Raw genomic sequence first — 13,074 nt, 5'->3', positions numbered from 1 at the left:
TGCACATTAACATTTTGCTATGTTTGTTTTATCAATCATTTAAGAGTAGGTTGCGAACATCATGCCCCTTGGCCCCTAAATATTTTAATGTGTATTTTATAAGGCCAAACACATTCTCCAATGTAATTAATTGTAGGATAATTATGAAGCTCAGGAAATTCAATACTGATACAATATTATCAACTAGCCCTGTAGTTCATACACCAATTTCTCCAATTGTCCCAATAATGTCCTTTATAGATATTTGCTCTTGTTCTTCTGGACCAAGATTGAATCTTGGATCCCTGGTGGCATTTGATTGTCGTGCCTCTTTCATCCCTTTTAATCTGGGTCAGTTCCTCAGCCCACTTGAATGTTTTCTAACTTTGAAAATCGACAGATTGAGAGGACAGTGAGTCTGTGTCTCTAAACATCTCCCTGTTTCATCAGGTCCCTGCTCCCAGAACGCAAATATTTCTCTAGAGATGATTTTCCAGTTATTCCACACGGTGCCCTCTCTCGCTAGAATGTCAGACACGTGTGTCAGCGTGCAGGCCAGAATCATACTCGGCTGCATGGAATGTGTCCAAAACTGCTACAGTCACATCTCTGGACTCAGTGGGCAATCTGAACAGTGAGATGTACAACTCACTTGTTAATAGGACTACAAAGTTATTCTCAAAAGCAGTCATCTTGTATGGCCCATTTCCTCCCTGCCATCTAGGCTGAGGTGATATTTATGAAATCAGGGTAAATGATACCAGAACTCAGCTAAGCCAGAACAATAGCAGTATTGTTGTGACTTTTTGAACTGCGTGATTTGTACTGAGTGAGGACTTTCTTCGAGCAGATCAGCTCCTACTACTAATATCAGTTATAAGTAGACAGCAGCTGTGCACACAGAGATTGGGCAACAAAGGAAAATTATTTCTAGAAAATACTATTTCTAAAATATATATCTTAGAAATTAAGAGTCCCTTGAAATCCTTTCCTTTTCCCTTTCTTTCTTTTCAATTTTGTATGAATGAATTTTGAATTGTGAAGAAGCATGTGAATCAATGCTTACAGTCATGAAAGGAAATTTCTTCTGAAATCTAGTACCTCATTTTTGTAGAGAGTGTAAACAGGGCTCTTTTCTCCCCTCCCTTTAGAGAGGGAAAGAACAATTTTCCTGTCATGTTCAAATGTTGCTTTGATGCTAACCTGGCAGTGTGCCATTCGGGTAAAAATATTTAGCTGTGTTTTACTTCTTCGGTCTCCCCCGGCATAAATGTATACGTATCTGTCAACTGGTTGCCGTAGACTGTTGAGATCTTTGGGTTTGACTGTCGTTAATTTTGGTTCTCCTTTGCTCAGATCTTCCTTTCAGTGCCGTGGAAGCAAGCTGCAATTTTGAGGAAGACCTCTGCAACTTTTACCAAGATAAAGAAGGTCCGGGTTGGACCCGAGTGAAAGTAAAACCAAACATGTATCGGGCTGGAGACCACACCACGGGCTCAGGTAAACCGGCAGGCTGTCCACGTGGGGCCCCCCAGGTAGTCTGCATGCCTCCTTGGCCATTCCTCAGCCACACCTACACCTACAAAGACATCGATTTACTAAAAAAAAAAAAAAAAAAAAAAAAAAAAAAGCAGCTATGGAGAAGGAAAGACAATAGATAATCTTGTGTTTGACAATTTTTATAAAAATTGGAATTCAATTTTCTGTGCTCGCAAATGTATTTGCCAGTTAATTAAATAGCCAAATCTTTGGAAATTATTTTGCTCTTCACTTTAGCTGAAACACTTTAAAATTACTATTGGATTCCATCTACATGAAATCTTCAGAACAGACAAATCCATAGGGATGGAAAGCAGATTAGCGGTTGCCAGGGGCTGGGGTTGGTGGAATGGAGAGTGTTTAGTGGGGATGGGGTTTCCCTTTAGGCTGAGGAAAGTCGTCTGGAACTAGATAGTAGTGATACTTGCACAGCATCGTGAATGTACTAAATGCCACAAAATTGTACACTTTAAAATGGTTAAACTAGGAAACTTTAGGTGTATTTTACTATAATAAAAAAATCTATTGTTGAGGGAAGTTATTTGAAAATGCAGGTTGGGCACTTGATGGATATATTTATAAGGAGCTCTTAGAAACCTGAGTTTGAGCACTCCTTGTATAGGGAATATCTGTTAATTTAATGACATATTTTGCAGAGCCCACCCCAGTAGAGACGAGCGGAAAGAGCTTGATTTCAGAGGGTTTAGTGTCTCATTCATTTATTCAAGTATTTATACACTGGGCACAGGGGTGAATTTATCATGAAGCTGATGAAGTTTAAGTTCCAGGGCCCCTGTCTGGGACCAGCCCTGGGAAAGGCCCTGAAAGGGCCCTCACAATTTTGCACTTGTTATTTTGTATTCTTTTTTTCAGAGGTTGCCTCACTAGTAGGAATACAGGCCCTACAAAACCTATTCTGACCTTCGCAGACTCACTGGAAAATCATCTCTAGAGAAACATTTGAGTTCTAGGAACAGTGAGCTGATGAAACAGGGAGCTGTTTAGGGACAGAAACTCACTGTACTCTCACTTTGTCAATTTTTAAAGCAAGATAACGATTCAAGTATGTTAACTCCTGGGCACTACAATAGTAAACAAATCTGATGTGAATCCTATTCTCGCTGGCCGACAATCATTTCAATGGGCAAGAGGAACATTAGACAAATGTATGCACAAATAAACTTATAATTACAAGTTGTGGTAAGTGCTATCGGGAAAGAAATACTTTTCGTCTGCCCTCTTAGTTTCTGTGGCTGGGCCTGAGAATTAAACTGGCAGAAGCGAGATTAACAGGGGAAAAACATATAAGTTTTATTTAACATTTTTACACAGGAGCCTTTATAGGAAAAATGAACACTCAAAGAAGCAGATAGGCCTGAGAGCTTATATACCATTTTTAACAAAGAATGATAAAATTATAGAGAAGTGACAAGGCAAAGCTTCTAGGGGCAGTAAGGTATGGGAAAGTGACTAGGAAATGTACGGGGGGAATCTAATGAAAGATAAGGGTTATTTTAGCAGATTGGTTTGTACAGATCCATCTTAGCGTCAACTCCCGGTCTTCTGTTATAAGAATGTTCTTCCCTTCCTGGTACAGGGAGGACACCTGGTTCATGGGAAATTTTATGACCCGCATTTAGGTAGAAGGTGGGAGGCCAGAGAGCCCTTCCTAAATTTGCTGTCTCTCAAGTGCCTTTAGCTCAAAATAATTCATATGCCAAAGTGGCATATTTTGGGGTGGCACATTCTGATTCCCTTTAGTGCTATGAAAGAAATGAAGAATGAGCTCTGAGAGAGAACAGAGGGAAGTTTTGGTGGAGGATTCAGAGAAGGTTTCTCCGAGGGAAGCTGCAGTTAGCTGAGAGCGTGGGAGTGATCCCGGCAGAAGGAACAACATCTGCAAAGGTCTTGAGTTTGGGAAAAGCTGGTCACACCACGGAGCAGAGCGGGAAGGTCAGTGTGGCTGTGGCTGCACTGTGGGGAGGGAGAGTGGAGACAGTGGAGGAAAAGGAAGTTGGAGAGGAGACAGATCACGGGCGTGGCAGGCCAGAGTGAGCACTGGGGAGTTTATTATAAAGGAAATGAGAAGCTATTTAAAGGTTTTCAGCAGAGAAGGCCTCTCTTTAAGACCTCTCTTCCTGGCTTGCACATGGCCACCTTCTTGTGGTGTCCTCACATGGCTTCTTTGTGTATGGAGAGAGAGCGAGCTCTAGTGTTACCTTCCTTTTCTTATGAGTTAAATAATTGAATAAAACTAAACTGTGTAGCAAAGTTTGATGTGCCCAAAAGGAAATTGACGGGGGAATGAGCAGAAAAGGGAAAGAAAAAAAGTAGGTGTTATTTTTTTTCTTTTCTTCCCGGGCTTTCCAGGATACATGGACCTGTTTTATTAAAAATTGACCATAAGGGTGGTGAGAGAGGGAGTTTCCTGATCTTATTTTTCTTTATGCCATTTAGAAATAAGGGAAGAACACAGATCTTCAGCACCTCAGAGGGACTATCTGATTAAAAACTTGTTCTTCAGGGGCAAGTTCAACATTTGACCAAGAAGAGGAGGTCTGCCCATTCACACAAAGACTGCCAGGCCAGACTCTGATCCCTCCGTCCCCATTGGTCACTGGACAGTTAAGAAGGAAAAATCTGCCCTGGGCTGTCCCTCCACTGCGACCCAGCACTAAGTATACAACCCAAGCCAGCTGGTAGCCCCAGTATGATTTCATCCTTTTTTGTTTCATGAAAGGCGTAAATGACTACTGAAATTTGAGCATATGCAGTAGGAAATCTTCACTGGTTTATAAAGTTTACTTAGAATTGAAGGAGGTTTTATTTACATAGATCTTTTCAAATTGCAGACATTAGAAAATGCTTCTTTCATTTAAAGCCTATGGAAATAGTCTCTGCTGGCAAATGCCACTGCTTTAACCACATTTTTTTCCACCTGCTAACCTGGATTAGATTATTTTTCATTGAGCATACACTAAATACTTTGTCTTGTTCGCAGGGTATTACTTGCTTGCCAACACAAAGTTCACATCTCAGCCTGGCTACATTGGAAGGCTCTATGGTCCCTCTCTACCAGGAAACTTGCAGTATTGTCTGCGTTTTCATTACGCCATCTACGGGTTTTTAAAAATGAGTGATACCCTAGCAGTTTATATCTTTGAAGAGAACCACGTGGTTCAAGAAAAGATCTGGTCTCTGTTGGAGTCTCCAAGGGGTGTTTGGCTGCAAGCCGAAATCACCTTTAAGAAGCCCATGCCTACCAAGGTACAGTAGAACCTGTGCATCCTTTGACAATGTTCTCTTGCTGGACTAGTTTGTGAATTTCTGTTTAGTTACTGTCTACTATTGATATCTTATTTTCCTCTGCTCAGGCAAACAGCCTCACCCTCACACTCTAACCCCAGCCACATGCAAGTTAATCCTTCAGTTCTCGTCTGTTTTCCAGGTCTCTGAATCATGGCTTTTGTTTATCTCTTAAGATTCCCTGAGAATAGTCCAAAGCCTGGAAGTACATATTAATAAATAGTCTAAGTTCAACAGCTGAACTTTAGGTTGAAGCCATAATTCTTTCTGTTTGTCTGCCTCTCTCACACACACATGCACACACCGATGGGAATGCTAGTATTTAAGAAAAGGTGAAATCAGTGAACCTCTAAGCTGAGGCTTTAAGGTCAACAACCTAAGACTCCAGCATTTAGCACTAGATGAGGAAGCTCGTTAAAAGATATGCAGCCAACCCTGCCCCTGCCAGAGAGAATTTACATAAGGGAGCCATCAGCAGCTGATTTTGATAGCAATGAAAATACAAAAAGAGATCTTTATTGCAAGGGGAATGCAAAATGAAAGCTGTAATCTCCCAAGCTTAGCAACTCATAAACTTAAGGAAGTTTTACAGATGCAATAAATTCTGTCAACTAAAACCCAGATATGAAACTGGGTCAATACATTTTGTTTGTCAATCAGCAAATATTTCTTGAGTATCCTCCCTGTGCAAGAAAGGGGCCCAAAGAAAGATAAAGAGGTGCCTTCCTTCAAACGGATAACTCGCACAATGGAAGCTCAATAAACATTTTTGAATGAATGGATAAATCAATTGATCACATTCATTATCCAGGAATTACCCGAAGTCCAGGCTCCCCAGGAGAAGCTACAAACCTGGAGAGCTACAGAACCTTCACAAACATTCTGGACTTCTCTTAGTTAGAACTATCTGGACAGAATGATAGCTGTGTCCATCTGTAATTTCCTGCTAAGGAAATTTTGTACACCATTCCTATCACAGTGTTGTCTGGTTACTTTTAATCTATTGGAACAGCTACCAGGGCGTGATTAATCTTTACAATGCTTAATCAAAGATGTCTGAAAATCTTTACAAAGTTCTTTTCCGTTGCTAGACAAAGATGGCATGGTGGCCTCTTTGACTTACTGATTTCCAAAAGGGTTAAACCAATCTATAATACCTCCAATAGAGGAGACGCATAGAAATTTTATCTCACAGGCACTGCTTGTTATTATTTTTAGGCTAATTAAAGAGGTAGTGTTGCTGTAGGTATCTCCTGCTTAATTCCATCATACTTTGTTCACCTGACTAAATAGATATTTGGCTCAGCTCCCTGGGCAAGAGAGGAAACAAATTGGTATTTCTAGTGCCAAGTTTCTACTTGTAGCCTAGGCTCATGATCTTTAAGCTTATTGCCAAGACAATTCCAAATATTTTTTGAGTGAACCTTTCTTTCTACAAATGTCATCCCACACTTGCGGGGTAATTGAATTTCCTCTTTAATCCATTAGTCCTGGAGAAGTCCAAGCCTCCCTGCACCTCTTAGGGATCCCGAAGGCTTAACTTGCATTCCCATTACCAATTATCTAACTCCTGCAAGGAGTTATGGTAATACACACACACACACACACACACACGTACACACACAAATAGACATGCACCAGTCACACAATCAGGGATGCACCAGAAAGTAATGGAATTTTTGTTATACTCCATACCTTGTTTTGCTAACGTTTAAAAAAAGGGAGGATATAATGAGCATTTTGTTTATTCATTTGGCTTTTATTTATTCATTTACTCAACCAGCATTTATTAGGTATATGCTCAGTGCAAGGGATATAAAGATGAATGAGGCTCAGATCCTACCCTGGAAGAGGAGATCATAGGTGATAGAAGACTAAGTAAGCAACTCACTGTAGTACGTGTCATGTCACTGTTCCTCGAAAGGGCTGCACAGAAAGATAGAGGAGTAGTTGTTATAAAAATTAATGGCAAATAGAGCCCCAACTGAGCTGGTGTTTGAATGGTTCAGATTCAGGCTATGCTGGATTCTAACTCCTGCTCATCGCTCGACTCCTCTCCTTCCCATGTCCTCTGCTCACAGACACATGGCTTGTTAGGAATGTGCTCATTCCTTTATAGTGAATCCCTGCTTGTACCTGACTCCCACGCAGTTGAAAGGAGCCTCCCAGCAGATAAGGGTGCCCTGGAGAATTTGTTCCTTTCTTCTCCGGAGGCTGACTACCAAGCTTCCCAGCGACTACACAGTCTCCTTCGCCCTCTTCCCACAGTTCCATTTAGGGAAAAATGGATCTAGACCCAGTAGGGGCAGGGAAGTTCTTACAGCACTCGGAAGAATATACTCATGGATTCAGCCCCAGTGCAGATGAGGAGACGGTACAGTTCAACACTTGAAAACTATGGGTACATGGACACATGTCTGAAGGTGACCCATAGTTGTTGACAGGTCCCTGCTGAATAGAACTAGCTCCTCAGAAAGTGAGAGAACCATTTGATGTCCATCACAGAGGCATGCATTAAGTAAGGCAGGAAACTAAAGTTCACTCACTTATATAACATACACAGATGGAAATAAACATGCAGAAAATATTTAAGAGAATGAATAAAATGAAAAGTCAGAGTTTCTCTCACCACTTCCTACTCCTGAACTCAAACTCTAATTTTACTTCTTGTTTTTCTGATGGTTTTTCTTCCTGATTTTCTGAAAGTTTGCTCTATATTCTAAATATTATATTTCTACCTCCATTTCTTGATTCATTAACCTTAACAGTATTTGCTGACTCCCTGACATGAAAGATAAGGAATTTATCTTACCGATACTATTCCTTTCCCTTCTCTTATTCACACTTTTAGTTATGCTTTTATTTTTTATGTATTTATTTTTCAAGTGAGTAATTAGTTATTGAGGATCTTAGTGATGTTTTGGGAGATTCAAAGAAGTGTTATAGGTGCTTAGAGACTAAGTGGCAAAAAGACACATAGGAATCCAAAGTTAAAAATACAAGACTTCATTCATCAAATGCCTATTTCATGAAGGACACTATACAAGGTTGGGGATACAATGATGGAAAAAAACAAATCACCAGCCCTTGAAGATCTTGGTCTTATGAAGTAGATTGACAAGGGATCTGGCCTCAAGGTGGGCCTGGTTGTGAGCAGAGATGAGTCAAGAGCTCTATTCACATTTGGGTTACTTGGGAATGAGTGTGGGTCTGCACCAGGAATGAGGCCTTCAAAGCAAGAATTGCTGGCTGGGTGTGGTGGCGCACACGTGTAAACCCAGCACTTTGGAAGGCCAATACAGGAGAATTGCTTGAGGCCAGGAGTTTGAGACCAGCCTGGGCAAAATAGTGAGACTTCATCTCTACAAAAATAGTTGTAGCTACTCTGGAGGCTGAGGCAGAGGATCACTTGAGCCCAGGAGTTTGAGGTTACAGTGAGCTATGATGATGCCACTGCACTCTAGCCCAGGTGATAGAGTGAGACTCTATCTCAAAAAAAAAAATAAAAAAAGCAAGAATTGCTGCTGAAACTTTGAAAGATCTCAGTGACAAGTTTGATAATGGAACTTTCAATGGCAGAATAGAGCCTGGATTTGAGATAATAATGAGGACTTTTTCCAGTTTTGAGCAGAGGAAAAGATATTAAGAGATTGAGGACATATTTTTACGCCATAAAATCTATTAAAACACATTCATTAGGTGAATATGGGAAGTCATGTCATCAATGACATTATGACATCATTTTTCTTAAAGTTTCTTTTGATGAGAGAATTAAACTTGACAAAGGTAAAAGGCCTAAAAGGTTACAAAATGGGATTCACACCTTTGAGGTCAATCATTTGACATTCAGCAGTCAACTAATATTGAAGAGACTACTACTATATGCCAGCCACTTTCCAGTACACAATAGCAAACAAAATAAAGGGTCTCTGCTCTCTTGGGGCTCAGGAGTCTAGTAGAATTGACCACTATTACATTTATGTGCTATACTAAGCAGCTAATAATACATATTAATTACCATTGAGGGTAAAGTAGCATTATTCCTATTTTACATAAGAAATTAAGAAGCTTGCCTATGGTCTTGCAGCTAGAGACAAAGCCAGAGCTTTTGAATATTATGTTATGCTGCCTATAGCAGAGCTGTGGCCTCAGAAATCTACCCAGACAGACTTAATGCCCTAGAACAAGGTCATTTGTTAAGGCTATTTAAAAACAGAAAACTGTTAACCAATGGCTCCTCTTCTAACAGTGACATGGGGAAGGAAGGCAGGATTTTCAAAGGAATCCTTGAATAGGTAGTACATATATGAATAAATTTCAAAACTCTATGTCTTTGAGAGTTTGATTATAATGTATCTTGATGAGGATCTCTTTAATATATTTGTGGTTCTCTAGGCCTCATGGATCTAGTTGTTAATTTCTCTCTCCAGATTAGGGAAGTTTTCTTTAAACTTTTTGCCTCTTTCTCCGCTTTTTGTGGAACACCCAAAATGTGTTTGTTGGTTCTCTTGACAGTATCCCATAATTCCCATAGGCATTCTTCACTCTTTTTCATTCTTTTTTCTTTTTATTCCTCTGAGTTATTTCAAATGATCTGTCTTCAAGTTCAGAGATTCTTTCTTCTTCAGAGTCTGCTGTTGAAGCTCTCTATGGAATTTTCTAGTTTAGGTATTGTATTCTCTAGTTCCAGAATTTGTTTGGTTCTTTTTAATGATTTCTATCTCTTTGTTGAACTTCTCATTTTGTTCGTGTATTGTTTTCCTGATTTCATCTAGTTCTCTTTCTGTATTTTCTTGTAACTCACTGAGCTTTTTTATTAAAATTATTTTGAATTCTTTCTCAGGCAGTCCATAAATCTCCATTTCTTTAGGGTTGGATACTGGTGTTTCAGTTTTTTCCTTTGGTGGTGTTATATTTTCCTGATTGTTCATGATCCTTGTGGCCATGAGTTGGTTTCTGTACATTTGAAGAAGTGGGAACTTATTCTAGTCTTTAAAGACTGGCTTCAGCAGAGAAAACTCTTCACCAATCAGCTCATCCAAAGATTCTTAACACACCATATGGTGTGGCACATGGGCCAGCTAGCCTGCAGCAGTGGGCCTAGAGCCTGTGTGTTGGGGCCAGCCTGAAGCCAAGATCCATAGGTACTTGGCCTGACCTGGAGTCTAAGTCCTCAGGTACCAGCCTGGAGCATGAAGCTGTGGAGAACTGCCTGTCACTGGGTTTTACTAAGGTGGGGCTGGTATTGGGGTCCAAAGCAAATCTGGTTTTTAATTCATTCTTCTTTCCCATGCAAAGGATATCTGAGCTGTGCTGCCTGGGGATAGTGAAGGGATGATGTGGGTTCTGTGACATTGTCTTTCCTACCCTCTTCAATGCATGTTATTTCTATGCTATACCTTGTAATCTCTCACTTGGTTTCCTTAGCTCTTGTGGATATATTTTTGCATATTGATAATTGTCAAATTGATGTTTCTGTGAGGCACTAAGCACTGGACCATTCTATTCTGCCACCTTGTTGATGTCCTGAATAAACTTCAAAGAATACAGTGAAGCTTTTTCTAATTTCTATTCTCAATACTTATCTAGGTGTCACACAGGGCTGTCAGACATCTGAAATCCTGACAGGCAGGTTTCTCATTCAAGTGAAGGCATCTGAAAACTCCACATGCAGACTGTCTTCCTGCCACTATTTCCTGTATTCACATGGATGAAGTATGCCTTATTTTCAAGTTATCCTGGCATTGCACTTTGCCAAAGTCCATAACTGGCCCTCCACAAGTGTTTGGAGCTCCAGAAGGCATCCCAGCCCAGGCAGAGGTCACAGGTGAAAGGGCTGTTTTCATTTTGAACTTTTCTCTTGATTCTCTTTATAACTTTAATATACTTAATCATCATTTGGACCCATAAACTTTAGACAGTACCTCTTGATACCCACTGTGTAAGATGAATACATTTATACCCCTACACTTCCCTTTATCTCTTGTGCCTGCTTCACTTTCCAAATTCTCACAGATATACAATTACTTTTAAATTGCTATGGATTGTAACATTTCTATTCCTACAATTAAGCCTTCTGTGCTTGCATATGGCTGGATTTCCCAACGAGGGCCCCAGTGGCATTTTGAATAGGACAGTTGTGCCTTTGTGTGGGGCCATCCCTCACATTACCAGATTTTTAACATCTGTGATTACTGTAGCAACCAAAAATATTTCCACATGTTTCCAAATGGCCCCAGAAGTGCCATCCTATCCTTGGATGAGAACCATTGGCCTATAAGTTGATTCTGAAAATTGAAATTAAAAACCAACCCCACCTGCCATCCATTCTTGTTGCCCTGCAATCTGTCCTCTGTCTGGCAGCAGGGTTATCACGATGCAATCCTCCCCCACAGGAACCCTTTGGCTTCCTATTGCTGTTAGAGAAAAGGCTCTGTGTGCTCTGATATCAGACACCTCCCCAGCTTCGCCTCTTGTTGTCTCAGTTCTAATCACACCAAATAATCAGTTCCTGGGACATACTGTGCTCTCTCTTAACTTGGGTGGTTGCATATTCTGTTGCCTCTCCCTAGACTCCTCTTATTTAGATATTAACTTAAATCTCACTTCGTCAGGGAATCCTTCTCTGACTCTACCCCCATCCCTAACCAGTATGGCCAGGTTAGGGCTCCCTGGGCAGCCTATGCTTCTTCTTCATCATCTTGGAGACAGCTGAACACAGCGATTAGGAGCATATACACAGGAGTCTGGCTAGTTTTAAATCCTAATTCTACCACTTACTAGCTTTGCAGTCATAGTTCTTGTTTTGTTTTTCATTTTTTAGAGACAAGGTCTCACTCTATCTGAGTGTCAGGCTGGAGTGCAGTGGCACAGTCATAATTTACTGCAACCTCAAATTCCTGTATTCAAGCAATCCTTCTGCTTCAGCTTCCCAAATAGCTGGAACTACAGGCATGTGCCACTGTGCTTAGCTAATTTTTTTTTGTAGAGACAGTGTCTCACCTTCTTGTCCAGGCTGGTCTTGAACTCCTGGCCACAGGTGATCCTCCCACTTCAACCTCCCAAATCACTGGGATTACAGGCATGAGAAATAGTCAGTTTTCTTAATCTCTTTCTTCTTTACTTTTCCATCTGGAGCCAAAAACCTAGCACAGTCCTTGGCACACAGTTGATGCTCAATAGTTGTCTGTTGACTGTCACATTCTGACTTTTGATCAGGGGTTGTTGACCCTCATTAAAATTGCCTGGAGAGTTTTAAAACACTGATGCCCAAGTGTTACCTCAAACCATGGAAAGCAGACACTAAGATGGAGATTAGCATGCGGGAAGTTTACGAGGGTGTGCTCTTGGGCTCCTTACTAAAGGAAGGGAAAGGAAGGAAGCGGGGTCAGGCAGGGGAGCTGCTGGGCTGCAGTGCATTCTCAGTGAACGCCTCAACTCGCTTGCACAGAGCTCTGAAGCTGGTGTGGCCCTTCGGAGTTGTCCTGAATTGAGCAATATTGTCTATATAGTTCCATATTGATCAATCATTAGATGCTGGCTACCTCAGGAAGAGGTGTTGCCTTGAACAAGGCAGCTCTCTTCAGCCAAGACACTTCCCAGAGTGGTCTGACAATCTGAGTACTGTTTGCTGACAGCACCTTCAGCAGCTGGGAGATAAGCTCTTCATTCCTAAAGGGTTGTCTGGGCAGCATATTATAGCATCAACTATACCGATTAGGCCAGAATCTCTTGGCACAGGGCCTGGGAATTAGTATTTTATAAAGTGCACCAAGGGATTGTAACATGCAACATAGAGAACTATTGCTCTAAATAGCTAACCATGATAAAGCAGAAAAGGAACAAGCAACAAGAAAGACCATGTGTTTGTCTTGTATCCAGCTCAGCTACACTGAAACCAGCCATGGTAGACCAGCAGGTTTTGTGGCGGCCAGAGGCCTGGGCAAGGGCATATCTATGCAGCATCCATGCCCAGGTCCCCCCCTGAAATGCTGAGAGATGTTCCTGTGACCACACAGCCAGGCAGGGACAGAGTTGGATGAGTGGTCTTCCTGCCCTTAGGTGACTTTTCCGTCATGAGTGACTCAGAAAGCGAGAGTCAGATCTGCAGTCCTTGTGTGTACCCTGTAAGCCAGGAAACCCCCGTCAAATCTTCAGAGATCAAGAGTTTTCCAGAGATACGACACCAAACCCTGTGTGATTGTTTCCCACATGTGGTTTCTGTCCACAGAGAGTACGTGGCTCTCCAAA

General features: G+C 41.2%; 1 protein-coding gene across 2 annotated transcripts in view; it reads left to right on the top strand.

Moving 5' to 3' along the window:
* Nucleotides 1–13,074, top strand: part of MAMDC2 (MAM domain containing 2) — a 151,790-nt gene that overhangs the window by 93,009 nt on the left and 45,707 nt on the right. For both annotated transcript variants that reach the window (XR_011233927.1, XM_069474127.1), the window contains exons 8-9: nt 1,336–1,479; nt 4,520–4,785. Coding sequence is in view for 1 of the 2 variants with exons in the window: in XM_069474127.1 (XP_069330228.1) it covers nt 1,336–1,479; nt 4,520–4,785 (410 nt within the window). In the remaining variant the exon portion in view is untranslated. The remainder of the gene's footprint in view (nt 1–1,335; nt 1,480–4,519; nt 4,786–13,074) is intronic.

This window comes from Eulemur rufifrons, chromosome 7 (assembly GCF_041146395.1).
Source record: "Eulemur rufifrons isolate Redbay chromosome 7, OSU_ERuf_1, whole genome shotgun sequence".
Classification (NCBI taxonomy): domain Eukaryota; kingdom Metazoa; phylum Chordata; class Mammalia; order Primates; family Lemuridae; genus Eulemur; species Eulemur rufifrons.
This window is presented reverse-complemented; position numbering and strand designations above follow the sequence as displayed.